Source organism: Chenopodium album, chromosome 17 (assembly GCF_948465745.1).
Source record: "Chenopodium album chromosome 17, dcCheAlbu1.1, whole genome shotgun sequence".
Lineage (NCBI taxonomy): Eukaryota > Viridiplantae > Streptophyta > Magnoliopsida > Caryophyllales > Amaranthaceae > Chenopodium > Chenopodium album.
In genome coordinates this window covers 50,283,112-50,307,534 of record NC_137850.1, presented here as the reverse complement: position 1 = coordinate 50,307,534, position 24,423 = coordinate 50,283,112, and the positions used below count along the sequence as shown (strand labels likewise).

General features: G+C 33.7%; 2 protein-coding genes and 1 pseudogene across 2 annotated transcripts; 1 reads left to right on the top strand and 2 right to left on the bottom strand.

Moving 5' to 3' along the window:
• The first annotated feature begins 296 nt into the window (after positions 1-296).
• Positions 297-3,280, top strand: LOC145589263 (uncharacterized; annotated as a pseudogene).
• A 3,193-nt stretch (positions 3,281-6,473) lies between these two features.
• On the bottom strand, positions 6,474-7,208 carry LOC145588444 (uncharacterized). The gene is made up of 2 exons (XM_081645092.1): positions 7,033-7,208; positions 6,474-6,956 (listed from the first exon to the last, which is right to left on the bottom strand). The coding sequence occupies exons 1-2, from the start codon at positions 7,186-7,188 to the stop codon at positions 6,651-6,653; spliced, it is 462 nt and encodes a 153-aa protein (XP_081501218.1). The 5' UTR covers positions 7,189-7,208; the 3' UTR covers positions 6,474-6,650.
• Positions 7,209-10,359: 3,151 nt separating this feature from the next.
• On the bottom strand, positions 10,360-16,463 carry LOC145588443 (F-box/FBD/LRR-repeat protein At5g53840-like). The gene is made up of 5 exons (XM_081645091.1): positions 16,186-16,463; positions 14,541-14,645; positions 11,895-12,883; positions 11,663-11,812; positions 10,360-11,020 (listed from the first exon to the last, which is right to left on the bottom strand). The coding sequence occupies exons 3-5, from the start codon at positions 12,768-12,770 to the stop codon at positions 10,718-10,720; spliced, it is 1,329 nt and encodes a 442-aa protein (XP_081501217.1). The 5' UTR covers positions 12,771-12,883; positions 14,541-14,645; positions 16,186-16,463; the 3' UTR covers positions 10,360-10,717.
• Between the last annotated feature and the right edge of the window lie 7,960 nt (positions 16,464-24,423).

Genomic DNA, 24,423 nt, shown 5'->3' with positions numbered 1-24,423 from the left:
TGCTCTAACAACACGTTATGCATACCTTCATTAGCAAAGCTTCTTCCTCACTTTAGCATACGCTCATTTACAAGATGCGAGGGCGGTCTAGGGTGCGCATAAGTGAGAACAAATCCGGGATCTGAACATATGTACCTAGCTACGCATCCATGGAAAATTTTTCACAAACTAGTAGAAGACACACAGACCTTAAATATTCATATTCCGCCCTTGGTACCTAAATATTACAACCCTAAAACCAATCACAACTTATCTTTCAACTGTTCACCAAAACATTCTATTTTCATCTAACTCATATGTTTAACCATATATCTTCTCTTCAATTCCTTCCGTCGATTAGTTCTTCAAGAAGATTGGCTCCTCCTCCTCCCCCCTTAAGAAATCAAAAATCAACGAACGAACATGAGAAGCTCAAACACGGGGTGACATTCCTCCCCTTGAAGGTCTTAAGATACTCGAGCACAGCCGCCCAAGGGCACACATGGTTCATGAGTTCCATGTACGACAAACGCAACGAGGAGGGCAACGTGCAATACAAAAGTTTCCATCAAATGACTCAAAGGGAAGGATCCTATGCATAAATGGTCATGACACACATGATGGGTCATGGAAGAATTATGCACTTGCATTGCCGGAAACATTACCCCATAATGCCACCCTTATGAAAGGCCTAACGTTTGTGTCATATAATCATTATAATTATGATAATATATGGCATGGTTTGTCCGCCGTATTTCCGTTTGTAGCATGGCACATGAAAAATGGGTGCAAATTGCCTTCTAGATGGGTCTTGTACCATTGGGGTGAACTTAGGGCTAAGATGGGTCTTTGGCAAAGATTGGTGTTGCAAGCCACTTTTGATGGGCCAATCAATATTGAATTGTAAGTTTATTTAAATTGCGTATATTAATTCTTTATTAGTGACTCAACATGATTTCATATTTTTATGAGCAGAGTTGCAATCTTAAAATGCAGAATTGCACGTTATTTGATTAGCCTAAAATGGGGTCGGATTAGACCAAAAGTTAAAATGGTCTATACACTGTTGGACCATGGCTTAAGTCAAAAAGTTGGTGTTGAAGCCCAACCCAATAAGGGTTGAGCCAAATAGAATAGTAGATGGGAAATTGAAGGAGTTAATTTAATTACAGAGTAACCAATTAACTATCTAGCTAGAAACTACTAATAATGATTATATAACATGTGTTCATTATCTAATAAAATTGTTTTGTATGGATTTGATGATGAATTAATAGGTTTGACGGGGTTGAAGACGAGCAACCGGTATGCTTCGAAGAGGCGGTGGTGATGAGGCATAACGAGGGAGGGATGTCGAGGCAAAGAAGGATGGAAACGTATGATCTAATAAGATGCAAAGCAAGGATGTTTTGTAATGTAAGCCTTGATCGTAGGCCACATGAAATTGGGATGACTCTATTTATGAGGACTGGGGCTAGATCTTTCACAAATGTTGCGGCTGTTATTGACCTCTTTAAAACTGAATGTGACAAGTTTACCAATTGCCAATTATTCGTAGCAAGTCTAATAATCTCACCTTTTATCAACAGGTTAATCCTTTTTTATATTAATACGTCTAGTCGCAATTATTTCCATTTATTTAGAGACGAATAGAGTAGTTGTTAATTATATTACGCTGGTTATTAACATTTAATGTTGATTATCTAGGGATATAGAGGCATAGAAATAGTGTGTTCCTTGCAAAGTTGCAATCTAAAAAAAATGTAGTTGGATTACTGAATTTAATCCAGTGGGGGGTATTTTGTATAAAGTTTGATTATAAATTACTGTTTCATATTTTAAGTATGGTGGCAATTTTTCGAGCATTATATGATAGCAAATGTGACCGTTGTAAATTTTCAATTGGTGATATAGGATTGGTTAAGGATTTTAAAGACAGAGTGTCGATATTATTGTCATGGGATGTCAAGTGATAATAGATCACTTTAAATTTTTTTTTTTTAAAAAAAGCATTATACAGTTTTAATGGAGTGTTTGTCGACACCCCACGTACTTTAGTGGATCCGCCACTTGATATAATTTGCCATAGAGCTAGGATTAATTGGAAGTGACATAGGTTTCTTATTCTCTGCACTTTTTTTATTGGAGCACACTAAAATAGTTGACATATCATACAAGTTATCAACCATAAGCGATCAATCTATTAATTACAATTAGAATTTGGTTTACACAGTAGGTAATAGCCTTTAATATGAAGTGGGATCTAACACAACAATAAACCATGTAACAACAAATACTTATCATACAAGTTATAGAGATCTTACATGAGTTACATAGCTATGTATGTATATTTCCTCTGGCTTTCAATAGCTTGTAAGTTGTAACACACCCTTTTAGTACAATATTTACCTAGTTTAATATCTTTTTAAAAGTGCGTGTCAAAATGGTGTGTTACAATTTATAAGTATAGAAATAAAATGAAGTATATATCTCCATTATATTATTATATACTCCCTCCGTCCCCAAAACTTCGACCCTTTTCGGTTGATTTCGCGGTTATTAAGAAACTTAAATAAAAAGAAATAAAAACGTATTGGAAAGATAAATTTACATAGGGTTTGTAAAAAAGTAGAGGGATAAAATATTAAAAATAAATTAAATGAAAAAACAAAATTTTATATAAGGAAGCTAATTTTACACAAATATTGTTGTAAATTGGTGGGTATTTTAATGTAAATGGGTCGATCATTTTGAAACTAGAATTAGACCAAAAGGGTCAAAGTTCTGGGACGGAGAGCGTACTTGTATATATATACCTTCACAAAATAAAACAAGCAAAAATTTAATATGATTGATCAATGCTAATTAATTATGTATGCCTTGATTTTGATGATGACAGGTTGAATTGATGAGCATAACAGATATTTTGGTATCACCTCATGGTGCCCAATTAACCAACATGTTCCTAATGGACAGGAATAGTAGTGTCATGGAGTTTTTTCCTAAGGGTTGGCTAAAGTTAGCCGGTGTAGGCCAATATGTCTATCACTGGATTGCAAGCTGGTCCGGTATGAAACATCAAGGCGCATACCGTGACCCGAATGGTGAACCTTGTCTCTATCCCGAGGACGATCGTCGATGTATGTCCATTTTTAAGGGTGGTAAGATCGGTCTTAATGATACTTATTTTAGACAATGGGGAAGAATTGTGTTAAAGGATGTGCAGCTTAGGAAGGTTGAAGAAGCCACTAAAAATAGTCTAAATTCTAAAACAACTATTGGTTGTACTTGTAATTTGTGATATGTTTAGTTAAAACCAATTCTGAGATCTTCAATTGAATCTCTATACTGATTATATTGTTTTAGGCCATGTGGTATACATATAGGGTAATGAAACTCAATTTCGATGTTGCAACAACTATGTACAAAATTGTTTTCAACAATTCAACTTGGAAAACCTTTTTTTTAAAAAAAAAAAAAAAAAATTAAAAAAAAAAATAAAAAAATAAAAAATAAAAAATTACATGATGTTGAAAAATATATTAAGAATAGTTGATGTACCACCACGGCACCAAGTGGTTTGCTATAGTTTTACTTGGTTCATCGTCTCATTGTCATTATTGCCATAGTTTAAGAAAAATGTGACCACTATTGAGACAATTAATGAGTATAATGACTACTACACCGTACTAGTATAATTATTACGGAGTACTTAAATAACCCGTCTTCCAACCAACTTCAATTATGTCATCTGGACCATTACTTAATATTGAAATTTTATCTAATATTATTAAAAAAAAACATAAAAATTTTACTATTTTAATAAATACTTTTTTTTATATCCAAATGTTTGTTCCTACTTTATGTCTCAATTGTGATTTTCTTAGATAATGCTATAACAATACAAATCAATCATAATATAACACCAATTCGTTATTTTCAAATTTATGTTCTAACAATTACAAGTGTTAATATATACATTTAATGCATTGCATGTAAAAAGTCAAAATTTTCTAAGTATTCGTAATATAGGTTTTCGGGTTGGACTGAGCCCATTTAAAGGAGTTAATATGGCATGATGGGCCCAAAAGTAATAAATTATCCCATGTACCTTTGAGTTTTGATTTGGATGGCCTTTGAATGGAGGAAAATTCATGGTTCAAGTTATATATAGAGTACACATACAACCATTGTATGTTGTCCCTACATACAACACCATTAAAAATTTGACACATCATCAGAAAAGGGAAGAAAATTAGAAGTCAAATATAAATTGAATATAATGGAACTTGGGCCCATTATTCTAGCCAATAAAAACATGACAAATTAGAGTTGTATGTAGGGACCACATACAACAATTGTATGTGTAGCTTTTACCCAGAGTACAGTAATATGGAGTATAAATTTTTAATATTTGTCTAATACTCGTACTCTTAATTTTTTAAACTGTCGTTTATATACCTTTAAAATAATTATTAACTTTTTAATTTCAGAAATAAGGTAATACTATATGTAGCCTTAAGGAGTTAAGGGCTATATGTAAGCATTAAATATAATCTTGAAAATTATACGAAGTATAAAATTAGGAATTCATGACAAAAACACGCGTAAATTAGTGTAATTAGTGTTTATATTTTTTATGATTTCTGAACTTTTTACGATTTTCAAGTGTAAATTTAATGCTTATATGTACCTTTAAGAGTTATGCATCTGGCAGAACAGAGTTTGAAGTTCTTCATGGCATGGAAGTTTTAGTGGTTAACGTAGATTTGAAGACATGCACATGCAGACGGTGGGACCTACACAGTTTCCCTTGTTGTCATGCCATTGCAGCATGTAACTGGCTAAGGGTACCATGTGAGGACTATGTAGATGCAAGGCTGACTAAGGCAAAGTATCTGGAAGCCTATAGTGGTTCAATTAAACCACTAAGGTGAGATAATCACTCAGAACATGTAATTTTCCCATTGCACCCACCTGAGATAAAAATAGGAGCAGGAAGACCAAGAAAGGCTAGGAAAAAGGCTCCCCATGAAAGACAAGAAAAGCCAAGCAAATTAAGCAGGCATGGTTTGAAAATGAGTTGTAGTGTATGCAAGTCAAAGATGTATACCAAACGAAAATGCCCTCTCAAACCAAGTGATAATACACCACAGTGGCGGATCTAGAAATTTCAAAATGGGGGTGCAAAATTAGATGTTTATTGATATTATTAATGTTTTCATAATGTGAATGTTTTTACTTGCTAGTTCTTATTATATCTACATACATCCTCGCTCCGTTCCTTTTGTAATAATAATATATTGATACGAATCTAAAAAAAAAGGCTCAAATGACTATATTTTCATTTACGTATAAATCACAATTTGTGGTTATAAAAGATTGTATGAATAGTGTCATAAGTTCAAACATATCAATATTTATAAAACAGGGAAAATATATCATATAATTTATGTTATATGGATAATATATATATATATATATATATATATATATATATATATATATATATATATATATATATATATATATATATATATATATATATATATATATATATATATATATATATATATATATATATATATATATATATATATATTGATTTTTGTAGAAATTTCGAAAGCTATGTTAATTTTAATTCAATAAGAATAATATAAGTTCAACAAAAATAAGATGAAAATAGCAGGGCCTAAATATTTAGAATGTATTTTTATTGCTTGGTTTTGTCGTTTAGAAGATCATGTTATGAAAATGGGAGAGCAAAATCTATTAGAATACAAATTACATATTATACTTTACCCATAAATTTCATTTTATTTTTGCAAAATGGGGATGCAAGTGCTCCCCTTGGAAGCCAAATGCATCCGCCAGTGATACACCAACAAACCAACTGCAAAAGGTAATCTTCAACCCTATCTATGACTACCTATAACTATTGAGAGCTACTACTTACTACAACTAATTTCTCTATTCAGGAAAGCAAAAGAGGAAGAAAAAATCAATCTGCATCTGCATCTGCAACTTCTGCAGCTCCTACCAAGAAAGCAACAAGAACACCAGCCAAGAACACTTCTGCTACTGTTGTACATACACCTACCACAAGATCTGCATCTGCAAGACAAAAAGCAGCTTCAAAACCACATAGAGGGAGGGGAAGACCAAGAAAAGGAACTAACTCCATCCTAACAGACTGTGGAGAAGTGGGAACACAAGCTTCAACAGCAGCTCAGCAACCTTGAAACTTCAGCCATGGCAGAATTAGTGTTTAGAGTTGGTATTTTGGGTGTGCATTTTTTGGTATAATAAGGTAGTCAAAGTTCAGATCTAAAACAATCAGTTTTTGTCCTTGTAAAAGCATCTTTGAACTACCTTTTGGTTGTTACCCATGTAATTTAAAGCATTCAATATGAAAAGTACATATGTTGTTGGTTTTGTCATTATTGGTCCTTATTTTATTATACTATCACACAATACAATAACAACACATAAGATATGAAACAAAAACCTGTTTCCTTTTCATTTCATGAATTGAAAAAGTACATCTTGATTTTCCACACAAAAGTGGATCACAGTACTACATATTCAAATACCCAAATACATACTATTATACCACCTCACATACTACTACCCACCCTACTTAATTCAACTACCCAGACATCTTCACCAACCTACAGTCTTGCAAAATAAAAGAAAACCACAAAGCTTATCCAACCAATGCAGATTGCCACAATATAACCCCTTTCTCTTCCACTCATAGCCTTGAGTTGTTGCTTCAATGTCTTGTTCTCAGCTTTAAGTGCTCTTAGATTAACCCCATATTCATATGCTTGCTTTTGAGTGCCCGTGTTTTTCTTCAGATGCTCCAATTCAGCTTCCATCCTCTCATTATCTGCAGCTAGACCATTAATTACTTCAATTGCGCGGGGTCCATACTCTTCCTTATCAATCCACTTAAAAAACTTGCAATCATCAACCTGCATTTCCAAATGAATCTACTTCATTCCATTCCAAATCAAAAAAATTAACACTGACATTTCAAATTACAATTACCTTCCACTTTGAACACCCATAGAAACGCTTCCCTTGATTTTCATTGAACTTCCACGCAGTGTGAATAACAGCAAGCAATCGATGTCCACAATACACCCTCACATTTGCACGCGAATTCGATTTCCTCCTAAACGAAGTGGTTGATGTTGAGCTCATGCTTCAATTGGGGAAGAATTTCAATTCGAAACTTTTTAGGGTTTTCAAAGTGGGGAGAACTAGGATATGAGAACACGGGTAATCAAATTGGGGAAGAACTTGGATTATAAGAAGAGGGTCACGTGGGTTTCAAGAAATGAAAGAGAGAGATGGGCACGTGAGGTTTAGTGGTAGGATTAAGGGAGAAAAAAAATTAAGAGGGACCAAATAATAAATTAAAATAAAATATTCCGTTCTCATGCAACTTTTTTGGTCGGAAAATTTCATTAAAGGCATGCACTGCACCTACATCCGTACTTTGTTTTGTTTTGGCTACTTTGTAAAGTTGATTGTGCTCAGTGCACCTTCGCCAAACTTCAGAGTGTTGAGGCCAATTTTGTCTAACTTTTATGGATAAAAAAGGTAACTTAATTGAGTTTGAGAGTAACTTTTATGGATAAAAGGGTAACTCTTTTAGAGTTTATATGAATTTGTTCCGTTATTCAAGTAATTTGAAGAATGGGTTGCATTTTGATTTTAGATGTTTGTTCTAAATTTCTTCTAATATATGAGGAACAACTTGATTTCTAGATTTTCAGTTACTACATAATGATTTTAAACAAGTTATTCAAATTTATTCCTAAAAAAAATTATTCAAAATTTAAACAAACAAATATCTAAAAAAAGCTGATTAAATACGTACATTTCAGTGATAACTTCCTAATATTTATTTTTTTTCCCCAAATTGAGAGTTTGAAATGCTATTTTCATCATCAATTGAATTTATTTTATATTTATAAAATTTTAAGTTCTCCAGATTATTTATCAATGGAGTTTAGTACGCCTCCATCATCAATTACTCATGGTTTCGCTTTCTCTCTCATTTGGCAGGTGGCAGAGCGGCAGCTCAAAGGAAATATATTTGGCACGTGTAGCTACTTGTTTTACATTAATTTAGTGTAAACCGGGGCATGCAAAATCTTTTGGCTTCAAGTATACATCTACAAGCTCAAAATCTTTTGGCTTCAAGTATACATCTACAAGCTCATATCTTTGGCGATTAGGACTATTTGACACCTACAAGAAACAATCATCCCAGTTGAATGGAAGAACAATTGAAGATCAACAAATATTCAAAACACAAGAACAAACTTTTTGATAGGCATAAAAAATTCATATTCCCTCCGTGTTTTTTTAAGTGTTACAGTTTGACCGCCACATAGTTTTAGGCAATTTAATTGACTTAAATAAAATAAGAGGTAAGTGGGGTAGCTAGATTATTAAAAAATTGTAAAAGAAAGATAGTGGAGTTAATAGTTTATTGAAAAGTAATGAATGTGAGAAAAACGATATAATAAAAAAAGTAGTAGTGGGTTTCGGTGGGGACCATGAGAGGAGAAAGATATAATATTTTAATGTAGTTTTTTGCCAAAAGAGGAAGTGTAACACTTATTAAAACACGACCGGATTTGGTAAATATAACACTTAAAAAAACACGGAGGGAGTATGTTTTATACTTGAACAACTCCTACTATCAGATTGGTTAACAATTAAATAACCTGTTTCTTTTTTCTTTTCTCTTTTTTTTTTTTTTTTTTTACCGGAATTAGATAACAAGTTCAAAGAAAAATTCACATACATATTTTATTGTTCATAGTTTAAACTTTTTAATTAATTTTTCTAAATACAGAGTGTATAAGAAATCAATTAACTTCTCCTACAATTTCTTACGCCACCACCGTCCCACCAACCACCCCAAACATTCAAAGCCATCACCGCCAATTCAATCCAAAAATTGAACAGCCCGACTCAAAAGACATGGTGATGGTGAAAGCGAAAACAATCGGAAAATCCAAGTTTATAACTGTGCTAAACAAACCAAGTTTAGCACATGACAATTTTGTAATTAAATGGGCTTGGAATCCGTGTACAGGCATTAAACAAATACTTTCCCTTACTGCAGCACCTGACAAATGACCTGTCCTAATACAAACAAGCTAACGGCAAGTTTGTTTGAAACGTTAGGAGTGACCACGGTAAAAGCTCACTGCTAACCACAGTAATTACACTTGAGTTAAGCTTTTACCACACTTTGAATTGAATGTCATGGAGAGAGAAAAAGAAAAAGCCATTTCTCATTAGCAGTACATAGAGAGAGAAACAAAAAAGGCCATGAGCCAAACACAGAAAGAGGTTTCAAGCTTGGTAGATCTGTCAAGCGTTGGTCGCTAGATCTCTAAGTCGGAGGTTGTTTGTTCTGTCAAATTGCGTTGCGCAGCTTCCGGTAGTTGGTTCTTCTGAGGATTAGCACGGAGTTAAGCTCACAAGCTCCATCAATGATGAATACCACTAGGAGGGGGGGGGAATAAAAAAAACAAACGAAAACACCTTCCCTCTAGGGTTAACCATTCCCTTGATTTCTATATTTTTACATAAGGGTTTTCGTTCGCCGTCGAAAATGGTGTTGAGGTTTGGTGTCCACCATTAATGGAGCTCAAATAAGATGATGAAGGTATGTGGGATTGTCAAATTAAATCGCAAATATGTTCCAACTGAACGCCTACCTTATGAACACCGGAGAATTGAACCCAGAAGAAAATTGATCTGAGTTCAAGATTGACGAAATGGCATCACCCAATCATTCAAGTTCTGGATCGATGGAAGAACAAAAAAAGAATGGGGAGTGAAGAACAACCAGTCAAGTTGAAGAAGAAGAAGCACCACACAACGGAGTGAGGGTTAAGGAATAGAAGAAAACGGCAACTTAACAGCAGTTATCTCTCAAATTGGGGATGGACAATTTCACCCTTACTTTTTAAGGCGAAAAGACGAAAATGACCCGTGCTAAAATAACAGGCTAGGTTTAGCACAGTTATTAACCTGGCCGGCTCGAAAACAATACTGCTCACTTCAACAACAATAAAGGAGCACGACCTCAACCTTTTTGTACATCCTTAATCACTCTCCTATGGAATGTAAAGCTTTTTTGGATGATGTCATTAACCTATTTAGCACCACTTCTAATATCAGTAACTCCTTTGAATACTTTAATGAGTGGTACCCTTTCCACTCCTTTGTATATGGCTTACTTTGTTATAATTTAAAAAATGCTTCAAATTATAAAAATACGGAGTAACAAATATATAAGTTAACATAATCCCTTAAAAAAATATATACTTTCTCCGTTTTTATTTTATTGCACCATTAGGACTTTTACATTATTCACTTAATCTTCTTTGACCATCATTTGTGATTTATATATTAGAAAAAATATAATCATGTGGGATCTAGTTAGATTCGTATCGATCTCTACTTATGGTGCAATAAAAAAAGAACGGAGGAAGTATAAGTTAACATAACAGCATTGGAATAACATATTATTTTTATTTTATGGTTTAACAATATATGATTTATTTAATTTTACTAGCCCGTCCCTAGATCCGTTGATGATGATGTTTAAAGCGCCAAATTCACATCATTCTCCAATCTGGTGAGAGTTGAACTTGATGAGTTTGTCATCTTTGAATAAACCAATAATGCAATGCAAAACTCACTGAATTATCAAATCTGCACTTGGAGAGAGAGCATTTCCTTGCAATGCAAAACGAATATAAGCACATTCTTGTTGAGAAAAACAATCACCAGACCTCTCCCACTCCCCATCACACGAGTATTTCTTCGTATTCGTATGACAGCTAATCAACATGCGGTCCAACACTACACAACATTTTAAGATATAAATTGCACATGGAATCCATTCCATTCGAAAGTTACCTAATTCAACCTCCTTCAAACTGGTATTCAGGCATACATCTGGAAACTCGTATATTTTGCGATTAAAATGATCTGACACCTGCAAGAAGCAACCATTCCAGTTGAAGGGAAGAACGGTTGAATATCAGCAAATATTCAAAACACAATAAGAAACCTTTTGATTGGCATAAATAATTCATATGTTTTATACTTGAACAACTACTGCTATCAGATTGGTTAACAATTAAATAACAGGGTTTTTTTTTTTTTTTTACGGGAATTAGATAACAAGTTTTAAAGAAAAATTCACATACATAATTTTATTGGTCATAGTTTAAACTTTTTAATTAATTTTTCTAAACACAGAGTGTATAAGAATTCAATTAACTTCTCCAAAAAGAGAGGAGGGGGGGGGGGGGGGGGACCAAAAAAAAAAACAAAAAAAAAACGTTAGAGATGATTGAATGATTGTCAATTTACTCCAAGGTAAGAAAGAGACTATATATACCAACACAATGCTACAATTCTGAAAAGTCAATTCCATATTTCATTGGACATTAAGTAGCTATTCTAAGATGACTCACTTTATAATAGCAATACAAATTCGTAGAACTATTATAAGCAAGTGACATCACCCTATAATCCTCAGAGGTATGAATTATTACCAAGATGTATCAACATTAAATGTTATCTTACAAAGAAATAGATTAAATATTACTTAGATAAAGTTATTTATGCTTACCATCAAGTAAAGCTTCTGTATTTGCGGAAAGGAATTCAGAAGGCGAGGAAAATTCTTTAACATGTCAATTTCAGCATTAGCTTCAAAATATAGATTTAACCGCACAACACGCCGAAATAATGTGGATGGATGAGCAGGTAATACATGCATCTGAAACATATGAGGGTTATAATTAATCCAGAGAAAGCCACTAACCAAAACCAAAAGACAGTGTTAAAAGTTTTTTACGCACCAAAGAATACATTCCTTGGAGAATAAGTGTTTCTAGGGATGGAATAGAAGTAGCATATTGTCGGAAAATATGTTTTATTCCTTCGTAGTTACTATCCATGATAACCAGATTACAGCTTTCCAGCTTTGCAGCACTCAAGAAAGAGATTTTAACACCTCCCATGACACGAAAATCAAAGAATTTTAGACTCTTGGCATTAAGTTCTAATTCAAGCTGGCTGTAGGTATGATGAATCACCAGGAAGCTCAGTCGCTGCAAGTTATCACCAATACACAATTTTTTAGGAAGATCACACCACCTAATTCGTAACCATTCAATTGTCGAAGAATTTGAAAGCAGCCATTGTAACTGATTTCCCTCTAAAAACACATAATACAAATCCAGGCGAACCAATTTATTGAACCTGAAGTCAGTATGAAGCTTCAAGTTGCATGCATCGAGACGTAGATTCTTCAAACAAGAAAATTTGGAAAGAAAGGAACAAGTGATAGTATACAAAACCCCGGGCTTCAAGTGTTTGGAAATCAAAATTTGAGTAAGTAAATCATCATGATCACCACAAACGAACTGGAGGGTAAGGCTTTCCAGGCGCATTTTAGAAACAAAGCTAATCCAATAGTCTACATGACTAGCATATTTCTTGGTATAGGAAAATGATAGGCGAAAAGACAAGATCTCACGATTGAAACGCTTTAGTAAGACCTTATTCACCCTCTTCACATATGCTTGTCTGTAAAATTCACACCCATCTTCACGCCAACTGCCATTGTATCCGGATATTACTTGCCAATTCAAGTCAAGATTTGATAACAATGACCAAATATTTTTCCACTGTTTTGATAATGTAGTTATCCTCACAACATCGCGTAATGTCATGTGTGTGAGAATGCAAGACCAAAGCTCATTTGGGAGTTGAGTGAAGCGTGTCTCGTGATTAACCGAATATCACCATCCAATTTCTTGTAGTCGTCATTAGACATATCATCAACCTATTAAACAGAACCTTAGTACAAAAATTCAATAATCTAATATATATGAATAACGGTTTTTTTGCCATATATCCCTTAACTTTTTTAAATTCATCATATACCTCGAATTTTCACAAAAATACACCATATATATAGGGGTTACTCGGTCGGTCAAGGATTACTTGTCAAGAGTTGCTCGTCGGTTAGGGGTTAATTGTCATACGGTGTAGCCAGCCGCAAAAGTTGTTAAATTAATTATATATAAAATATTTTCTTTTAAAATAAGAAATTTATCTAAATATATAACGGATGAAAAGAAATTCAAAATTTAATTTAAAATAAAAAATATTAAATAATATACTACGTACACGGAATAAAATAAGAAATTTTATCACATACATACAAAAAAAAAATTGTTTTAAAAAAAATCAAACAAACTGCATCACACAGCTTCATTTAATCTCTATAAGTATAAAATATAAATAAGGACTTTTTGACTTAATAACACCACACACACACACACACACACACACACACACACACACACACAAAAAAAAAAAAAAAAATCGTAACACCACCATAAAAATAAAATTAAATAAAAATTCGCCACTATTTAACGGATTCCAAGAATCTGTTAGTGGGACCCACTACATACACGTGTCACTAATGCATTGGTTTTTTTTCTAGGAAAAATGCATTGGTTTTAATAAAAAGAACAAGAATTTTTTTTTTTAAAAAAAGAAACCCAAACCTGCTACTACCCCCGCAACCCTAACCCTAACCCCCACCGCCAGCAAGGCAGCAACCCCAGCCACCCTAGCCCAACCTTGAAACGCCGCAGCTCCAACACCAACCCCACCACCGAGATCTATCCCCCTCTCCCTTCCCCCAACAGAAAACCAGCGGCCTAAACCCTTTCATCCCACCTCGAAAACCACACCTCTTACCCTTCACCCTCAAAAAGGCCGAAATCGACCATGGCAGCCCCATAACGATTGATTTCGATGGTTGATTATGTCGTTTCCAGGGAGGTGGAAAGGGGGTGGTTGTCGGGTGGGCCAAAGGGGCCGGGGTGGTTTTCAAGGAGGGAGAAAAGGGGTCAGGTCGCCGATTTTGCGGGTGCTGGCTGGCTGGTTTCGACGGGGTAGGGGGGATGGGTAGGGGGTGCCGGCAACGGGGATTAACTGATGTCGGTGGGAATTAGGGTGCCAATGGTGGGGGCACGGTTAGGGCTTAGGGTTTTTTCCTCTTTTTATTAATATTTCTTTTTAATTATTTTTTTTAAACCAATGCATTAGTGACACGTGTATGTAGTGGGTCTCACTAACGGATTTCATCCGTGAATCGAGTGGTGGTGAAATCCCTTTTTTTGGTTTTTTGTGGTGTTATAACAAAAGTTTTGGTTTTTGTGGTGCTATAACTATTAAGTCAAAAAATCCTATGAATAAATATGAGTATGTAAGATTATCCATTAGAAAAAAAAGATTATTTCCATGAATAAGATTTGTACGTACTATAAGCCTACTATAAGCCTGGTAGCAATAATAGAATTTTTTAGTTCATAAAAACACTCGATAGCTAGATCAAGTATCTTAAGAAAAATGATATGAATATTTTACTAGTTCGTGCATTGCAGGGTAACAAGTGGCATAAAGAAAGCAGGAAAAACATGCAATACCTTGCTAGGAATTGTGCGATTGCCCACAAAACATCTCAAACGTCTTGCACAAAATGCGCACAAAACAGTTGCAGCTATAATTACGGATGGAGACATCACAAGATTCTGTGGATAAAAGATGTTCAAAGATTAATTGTAAACAACATATGGAGTATATCAATAAAATTTATACTATACTTCGTGTATTAGAACGCAAGGGGAAAAATTGATGTTCACCACATGTCACCAATTCACCATGACACCATATCATTAACAACATGGAATTTCTTTAACCTATTTTACTTTCCCGTAAAGAATAGTACAAATGAAAGCAGGGGTGTTCAAATATCGGTTCGAACCGGACCTCCGGGTTGATAATTTTATTTTTTCGGTCTTCGGTCCAGTTGCCTAAAATTATGCATAAAACCTTCAATAATGAATAAAATTATCCTTTAAAAGCTTAGAAAACTTTAATTGTATGAGCTTTTTTGGACTAATCATACAAAAAAAAAGTTAAAATATTGTTTTTCCTTTATTTTTTTGAGTTTTCTATAAAATTATTAAAATTTTAGAATTATTTTATAAAAATTCTAAAATCAGTCCAAAAGCGGTCCTGACTGGGTTTTGGACCGGTTTTTTCAGTCTGGTCCGGGTTCAGTCCAAGCTTAATCGGTCCGGTCAAGAATCAAAGTTGCAATCCTTTATGTTGTTGTGTAACATTTTCACCATTATAATTAGAACTCCTATATACAAATAAGAATATAAATGGAGAAAACCAAGACTACTAAGGGCATGCCTGGAATTCCAGAAATCATGAAAGGGGTAACATTTAATGGGGTAGACTAAACTAGAGTATTAGTTTAGGGAGTGATATTTCATTTTATGAGGTTTGGCAACAATCTTGGGGTAAAGAACACTTCATAGGTAATAATATACAGCAATGGAAGGAGAAGAGAAAGTATAGCAGTGGAGAGAGATTTTTTTTAATAGGGGACTGGTGGAGGCGGGTAATTTTTTACCCCGCTGATTAATTATCCTAAATCCAAACTTGCAAATAATCAGAATTGTTACTCTTTTATCATTCCCCTCCTCCCATTACAAACATTCTCAGTACTGTAATTCAGTTAAACAGAGACCATTGAAATTTAGAATTTGAAACTGAAAATTTCAAATTTAGAGTTTCGCTTGTATATAACCCACTGCATGTGAAAATCAAATGGCAAGGTCAAAACTTTATTAGGAGATAAATTCATCCCATAACCGGTGCAATTAACATTAAAAATCAGATAATTTTATTCACTCAATATAATTCATAATTGCAAATCAAAACTACAAATTTAATTAGTGGAACAGGGGTAATTATAAAGCTCAAAACTTTAGGAGATAAATCCCAGATTTTCAATTCAAATAAAGCCCTAATATTGAAAATCAAATGTTAAAGTATTATTTAGACTTAGATTCCTGATAATCAGAAAGTCCTCCGATAAAAATATAAAAGTTTAATCAACCAAATACAATTGCAAATCAAAATTCTAATTCACCGGACAATGGAAATTGCACGTAAATTGCAGAAGAACGCAATGATAACAGCATAACTTACAAGCTGAAATTCGATAAACCCAAGATTGTGGAATTGAAATTCGATGGTTACAAAATAACAGCATACCTTAGAAGATGCTTCAATGAACGAGAGAAAGCTGAGAAGCCGCTTCAATGAAGTATTCAAAGTGCAAACTTCAATTGAGATGAGAGTTAAAAAGATGGGAGAAGAAGAGCGAGGAGAGAGACTGCAGGATTATTCAAAAGCACAATGAAAGATTTAGGGCTTTTTTCCTTGGGAGGAATCGGGAGGAAAAGAAAAGAAATAGTCCTTCCACTAAATGTTACCAAAACATTTTAAAAGGAAAAATTATCAAAAATAATACTTTCTCTGTTTTTTAATTATTGCATCAGGGTTGGGTATAAATATTTTGGTAGTGGAAAAAAGTAAGAGAGAGAAAGGTAAAATACAAAATTGCTCATGTGACATATTGATAAACTAAAAAGTAAGTGTGAAAAAGTAAGGGTACGTTGGGTATTTGTAGTGTGAACACAAATAATTTTTTTCCTAAAGAGGAAATGGTGTAACCGTGCAATATTTGTGAAACTTCCTAAAAAGACAAGTGGTGCAATAATAAAAGAACGGAGGAAATATAAATTTTAGCAATTCCTTAAAAATAAGTTAATTTTTTTAATTATTTCTAAATAATACAAACTTTGTAGAGTATCCGTGTTAAACAGTTTATAGCCAGTTAGTGACTTGTTTAGTTGGTATATTAGACACGTGTTGTTATTCTATTGGTTTGAAATTTTAATTTATTTTTGGAAAATTCTCTCGAACTTTTATTTTTTCTTGGTGGTAAAGTTTGAAATTTTTAATTATCAATGGTAATCACAAAATAATATTACTAAACAAATGGTAACATTAACGATATTAAATAATTAACTAGGGTTAATCTTGATTAAGTAACAATGGATTTATATTGATACCCTTTAAATTATATATTAAAAAAAACAAAAAACAAAAAAAGGTCAAACCCCTCACAGCCACCAGCCAACCACCATTCCCCCTCCCTTTGCCGGCGCTCAGCTCAGCTCGGCTGACGACGTCTCAAATCCTTCCCCATCGGAGACCCACCACCAACACCCAAATCCCAAAACGAGCACCCCTCCCCCTGTTCCCGACCTCTCTTGTCGATTTCCTTTTATCTTCTCCTCGATTCTCTCTCCTTCAATTCCCCGATTCCATCTCCTTCCCCGATTTTTGGTTGAAATTTCTAGGGTTTTGGGGGCGAAATTATCAACTATTTTCAATCATTATTTGCTCGATTCAGGGTATTATACGGGGGTTTGGGTCGATTTCTACTCGAAAAGGGGGTTTTAGGTCAATTTTGCTCGAAAATAGGGGGTTTGGGTCAATTTTTGCTCGAAAATGGGAGGATTTGACTCGATTTTTACTTGAAAATGGGGGGTTTTGGCTCGGATTTGCTCAAACATGGGGGAGTTTTGGTCTAGATTTGTTGGGTTTTTGGTTAGCGGTTGATTTTGGGGTCGAATTTGTTGGTTTTGGGTCAAATTGGTCGAGGCTTTGCTGTTAAATTCATTGAGGTTTTGCTGGGTTGGTCGTCCGGAGGTGGGGGAGGTTGGACGCCGACAGGGGAAGGAGGTGGCTAAATGGGTGGGGGGAGGAGGTCGCTGGGGTGGAAGATGCGGTGGCTGGAGGTGCAGCGGGGAGGAGGAAAGAGAAAGGAAGAAGCAAGAATGAGAAAGGAAGAAGAAATTATTGGTTGGGGGTAGTTGTGTCTTTTTGCAGTCCAATAGCTAAACTATGGTTAAGGAATTAATAATGTAATACCCCGTATTTTTATACATATTTTTAATTTAAATAAGTATTTCTTAAAGTATATAAATAAGTTGAAATGAATTAATTATGGTGTTTTATTAATTTAAAAAGAATTTTTTTAATTAAAAGTTTATTTTTAATTATTTAACAATCTTGAAAATATTTTATTTCATGATTTTACTTTGGGGCATATTATTTTATAAAAAGATAATTTTTAAAGTCAATGGTATTTAAGGAATTCAAAATACTAGTTTGAATAGGAAATGGATCATTAAGGATAATAAAGGAATTTTAAGTAGAAGGGTTATTGAGAGAGGGTATAAATACCCATAATATGAGCAAAATTAAACTTTGCCCAATGTGGAGAATACCCAAAGGTAAACTCTCTCTCTCTCCTCTTATTTTCTTTCCCCTTAATTTTTCCCCTTCCCCTTTATTTTTGTTTTTAATTTTTTTCACACACCACCACCACACACACCACGGTGGCCGGCTGCCACCACCACCACAGTCGGCTGCCGCTGCTAGCACAGGCCGGCAGCAGCAGCCGTGGGAGGTGGCGCCAGCCATCCTCCCTTTCCCCCTTGTGCTTGCGTGTGTTTTGTATTAAAAAAAATTCCTTTTTGATTTTTAATTAAATCCACCCTTAATCTAATTATTGTTTTTAGGTTTTGTGATGATTTTTATGATGTTTGATTTTAAGTATGATGTATATAAATTTTCAGATTTGGTTTTGAATTAAAAAGCCCCAAATTACAAACCCTGGGTTTCTAAGTTTATGAATATTGATGGAAATTGTTTATAAGTGATTTAAATTATTGAAATAGGTGTTTTAAAACACAATTACAACAATTAAAATGTTCTAATAAAGCTGGAATTTTTGTATATAAGCAACAATTAAGTTTCTTGAAAGGATTTTTGACTACCCATTAATTGGGAATAAAAGTAAGGGTTTTAAATTAAATTTCAGCTTATTTTAGAGGGTTTATGAGTGATTTAAAGAGTGTATATATTGCTGGAAATTTATACTGAATAGGTATTAATGCCTCTTTGTAATTTTGGATTGTAGGAGATTTCCAAGTGAGTGATTTTATTTAGTCGTGGCGATTTTGAGATCATATTCAAGATACGTTCGCGTACTTATAGTCTGTTCACATTTATTTAATTTCAGTTCAGTTCAGCTCACTTCAGTTCAGTTCAGTTCAGCTCCAATCAGTTCAGTTCAGTTTAGCTCTTAATTTTCCTCTCTAATAAAATATTCATTTCAGCTCAATTCAGTTCAGTTCAGCTCCAATCAGTTCAGTTCAGCTCCAATCAGTTCAGTTCAGTTCCAATCAGTTCAGTTCAGCTTAGTTCAGTAAATGTGAACAGGCCCTTAGTAATTATTTAAGTGTATAGAAGTATGTTAGGCTTTGTTTAATTAATTGCAAGGTAGTATCATGATAGGTATTGGTTGCAATTGTTGATTGGATTAATGTTGGTGATTTAATTGCGAAGTATGAATTAATTATTGTGATATGATGATTGGAATTAATTATATTGGCATGTTGAATATTGTAACACCCCCAAATCTCCCTTTACGGAAATACCAGTATAATACGTATAATTATACCGTAGAGATAGACTTGAGCGTGTTACCGCCGCGTGATTAAGCAAGGCTACCTGACAGGCTAAAGTCGTATCACCTAATCAAAAGTAATTCCTAAAACCACTAACTAAAATAGATAGGGAAGTAGGGTCGAACCACAGGGAAACAAGTCTTTTTATTCCTAATTAATTAATTATAATCTAAATTATTAAGTAACCAAATTGTTGTTGTTTAAAGGAATTATACTACGAAGAATAAAAGTAGTGAGAAATAAAAGTAGGAGAAAAACAATGAATAAAAGACCTAGGGCATAGGTTCACCAATAAATAATACTCCAGGGTAAAACATAATAATCAATCATCAATGTATCAATTAATCAGATCATAAAGGGCTTTCGCTACGTATTACAATCACAGAGTTAATTTACGGGTATTAAATCTCATCTCTCGAATCTCGACTTAACCATTTATAAATTAAATGGCCTATTGAAACTAGGCCTTAATATTAATTCTCATCTCTCGAATCTCGAATCAATATTGCGTAACTCATACAATTAAACCAGCGCTAATCTAATTGCATAGCATTAAATCAATCAATAGGAAATTAATCTAGCATTGACAATACAATAAATTACCCCATCATATTATTTATGGATCCCCACAAACCCTAGAAAGGAAACTACTCGCGCATAATTAAAATTAAACTAATCAGAGCAATTAAAGAAAACATAACAATAATAATAACAATAATAATAATAATATAAACAAGAATTACGTATGTATACTTAACTAACAAAATAAAAGCAAAGCATAATTGAAAAGATATGATGAGATTAAGAAAATATTGATACTAAAACTTAAAGAAAACTATAATAAAATTAAATTAAAAGAAGTCAACTAAGACTTGCATAAAAACGAAATTGACGAACGAACGAACAAAACAAAGAAAATTCCTCGCTGAACGAAATCAAGGAAAAGAAAACTAAGCTAAAAATTATGAAAAATAATATCTAAGCTCACCTCCTAATAACATACTACTACTCCTATTTATAAACACTTCACCGCCAAAACAAAACTAAGTGGGCCTAACAACGAGCCCATTATAATGAAGCGAAACTGACGGCTTGCAGCATAAACTCGCCCGATCGGGCCCGGTCAATTAATTGGCCCAACATCTCTAATTTTCTTTGTGATTGGGCTTCTTTTCCTTTGAACCCAAAATCCTTAGCTAGCTTGTTCATTACTTGATCCGAAATATTAAATTGGATCACCTCATAAATTGAGCCCTTATTCACCGAACTAAATTTCTTTAACTCGGTCTTGAGCTTTAAATATACGGTCATAAAATACGATTCGACTCTAATATCTTCGTAGTGGCTCAATAAGCCCGAGAATCGTAATAAATCTGCAAATTCCTACAAAATGATACCAACTCTACAAAAACACTAGAAAACGTATATTAGTAATAAAAATAGCTCTGTAGAGCTCAAATAAGCACAACTATGACCATGGGACGGGGAATAAATATATATATAAAATAGACTCATCACTACCAAACTTACTAAATAAACCAATACTTTGCAGCGGAAACTTCAATACTCTTTTATTAATACTTATAAAAATAGTAACATTGTTATGAGTACTCAAATAAAGACGAGACCAACATTCCTAAACTAGATGAAGCAAATCCCTGGACTCCCATATGCTCATTCATGACTCCACCTGAAAATAGTCAACATTGCTTACCATTACGGTAAACAGGGCGAACCAAAACAAATAAGAAATACGGATTAGCAAAATATGCTAAGTACGATAAGTGCAAGATAATGTAAACTCAATTTATTTGCAAATAAATCAAATAGTAGATAGTAACTCGTGTCTCGGGAAGAAAAGTTGCTTAATAAACATTTAAATCATTAAAGGTCAATATAAAATCATAAATAAAATAATGTACTTTTACGACCCTATCAATGGCCCTATTCAAGAAAAACCAAGTGTGCCAATTGTGGCAAGCAGTCAAACAAATACACAAATGCCTATCCCAAAACCCAATGAAAGGAAGAAACTTTCACCAAGAAAACCAATTAGGACTAGCCCTAGAAAACAAAAAACCCCAGTAGTCCCAAACCCTTCCTCACAGTCTGCTAACACTTCATCTAGGAAAAAACCATCACCAAGAGCACTAATTAGGACCAGCCCCAGAAACAAAAAAAACTCCAATTCTGCCCAAACCTTTCTCACAGTCTGCCAACCCACCAAATAGGAGTAAGAAAACAACATTGAACAACAAATCAAGTAACCTGTACCAAAAAAGGCTTGACAAGATTAGGTCTAGACTTGAATATCTAAGTACACCTAATGATGTTGGTGACAGTGTTCCTGATTTTGGTGGAGTTAGAGAGTATGCAGATGAGTTGGAAAAAGATGGAGTTGGAGATAATTTAGATGATTTGAGAGCTACAGGTCAGTCATGTGAGTACATACATGTAGACTATTGGTATGACACTTGAGGGTTATAACTCTAAGAGTGATCATGATTTTGCAATTAATGATGAGGATGGTGGTGATGTTGAGTATAAGGACTGTGATTGGGTTGTTAGTGAGGGTGAAATTGACCTAAGTCCAGCTGAATCTCTAGAGGACAGTGATGACAGCTGTGATGAGGATTACCAACAGGAGCAGAGCAGTTCTAGTGATGAGGAACATGTGCAGTCAGTTATCAATTTGAAAAAAGAAAGAAAATTCCAAGTAACACTCAAGAGGCTGGGAGTTCCTGGGCAAAAGAGTTGTTAAGTATACCATTATCAAGTGGATGGGAAAGTGAGTATGAGGATGAAGATGAAGATTTAATCCCTAACTCAGATGTTGAAGACAGTGATGGTGAATTGTAACACCCCCAAATCTCCCTCTACGAAAATACCAGTATAATACGTATAATTATACCGTAGATATAGACTTAGGAGTGTTACCGCCGCGTGATTACGCAAGGTCAAAATACTTAACTCAATAACAAAACTTGCAGCGGAAACTTCAATACTCTTTTATTAATACTTATAAAAATAGTAACATTGTTATGAGTATTTAAATAAAGACGAGACCAACATTCCTAAACTAGATGAAGCAAATCCCTGGACTCCCATATGCTCATTCATGACTCCACCTGAAAATAGTCAACACTGCTTACCATTACGGTAAATAGGGCGAACCAAAACAAATAAGAAATACGGATTAGCAAACTATGTTAAGTACGATAAGTGCAAGATAATGTAAACTCAATTTATTTGCAAACATTTTTTAAAATCAATTCCAATAAATTCCAAACTCATTATACCAAAACCGATTCCAATGATTCAATATTCAAAATAATAGTTAATAAAAACCAATTCCATTATTAAGAACCAATTTCTTTTAATCCAATTCCTCACCCAAGTGTGCACACCCCCCAAGCTAGTCTCCTTATATTACAAGGCTATTCTTGAGAAAAGACCTGGTCATTCAAATTCCAAGGCCTTATTAATAAACCAAATCTGCATAGTGGGATTACCGACATGCTTATAAAGCATTAATAATAATAATTCAATGGTTCAATAAATTCTTTTAATATCCAATAAATTCCAATATAATTCAAACTCCTTTTTAATAATTCCACATACTTTCAAAATCAAAACCTTTTAAATAGATACTTGAGAATAAAATCTCATATTAATAACTTTTCAAAATCAATAACTCTTACTTGAAAAACCTTTTATTTAATTCAACAAACCTTTTAAAATCAATTCCTTTATTTAAACACGATAAGTAATTCAAACCATTCAAAACATGATTTTAAAAAAATCAATCATTCAAAATACTTTTATTAAAACAAATATTAAAATCAATACCTCCAAACATAATTTAAATCAATTTAATTCAATCACCAATAAAATCATATAAAACATGTTATTCAAACCAATCACTTTCAAAGGTATCTAGCCACCTAAACATACCTTGATCCTTGCTAGAAAAACCACACAAAAAGAACCTCAAGAACCTTGATTCCGAATATCAATCAATACTTCGCACTTTCAAAGTTCAACCACGAATACACCTTGCAAATAACATAACCATAAGGTTATCACAACATAAACTCAAATCTAATCTGCATGGACTATAAAACTCTTTTAAAATAATACTTTAATATAAAATTATAGCTTTGAAATAGGTATTTGTATTTTAGAAAACTAACCATGAAGAAGATAAAGGAATAGGATTAAAGAGAATTGAATTTTCGTTGGAAAGAATAGGCAGAATTTGCAGAGGCCATAACTCCTTCAATATAACTCCAAATTGGGTGATTTTTGAGCCTAACCTCAAGGATTTTTTGAGAGGAACAATCTTTTGTGAAACATTAATACCCCAAAAACTGACCAAAAGTGCCCGAAAACTGGATTCAAAGGTATACGGGATAATATTTGTATGAAATGAGGAGAAGAAAAGTATGAAAAGGTTTAGGGAAAAGAAGCATAAGAGAGAAGAAGAGAATTGAGTTTTGGTGCGAAGAATATGAGAGGTATGAAGGGGTATTTATAGGCTCATGGATGAGGGAATTATGGTAGGAGAATGTAGGAAGAATTATGGTAAAAAGTATTAAGGAAATTACTTGGAGAAGTGAATAAAGAAATATGGAAACTTTTGATATTAAGGTGATTAGGAATAATAGAATTTAGGAAAGTGTGTTTGTCATGAAAAATAATATGGCAAAAGAGATTACTTGGGGAATAATCAAAGATTAAATAAGGTAGGAAAATAAGATGATCAAATCTTTGTGAGATAGAAAATAGGAATTAAGGAAATAAGAGATTTTAAGGAGATAATTAAAAATACAGTTTACCAAAATAAATCACCCAAAATCCAACCAAAGTGGCCGAAAATTTTGAGCTTCCATAGCTCCAAATTTTC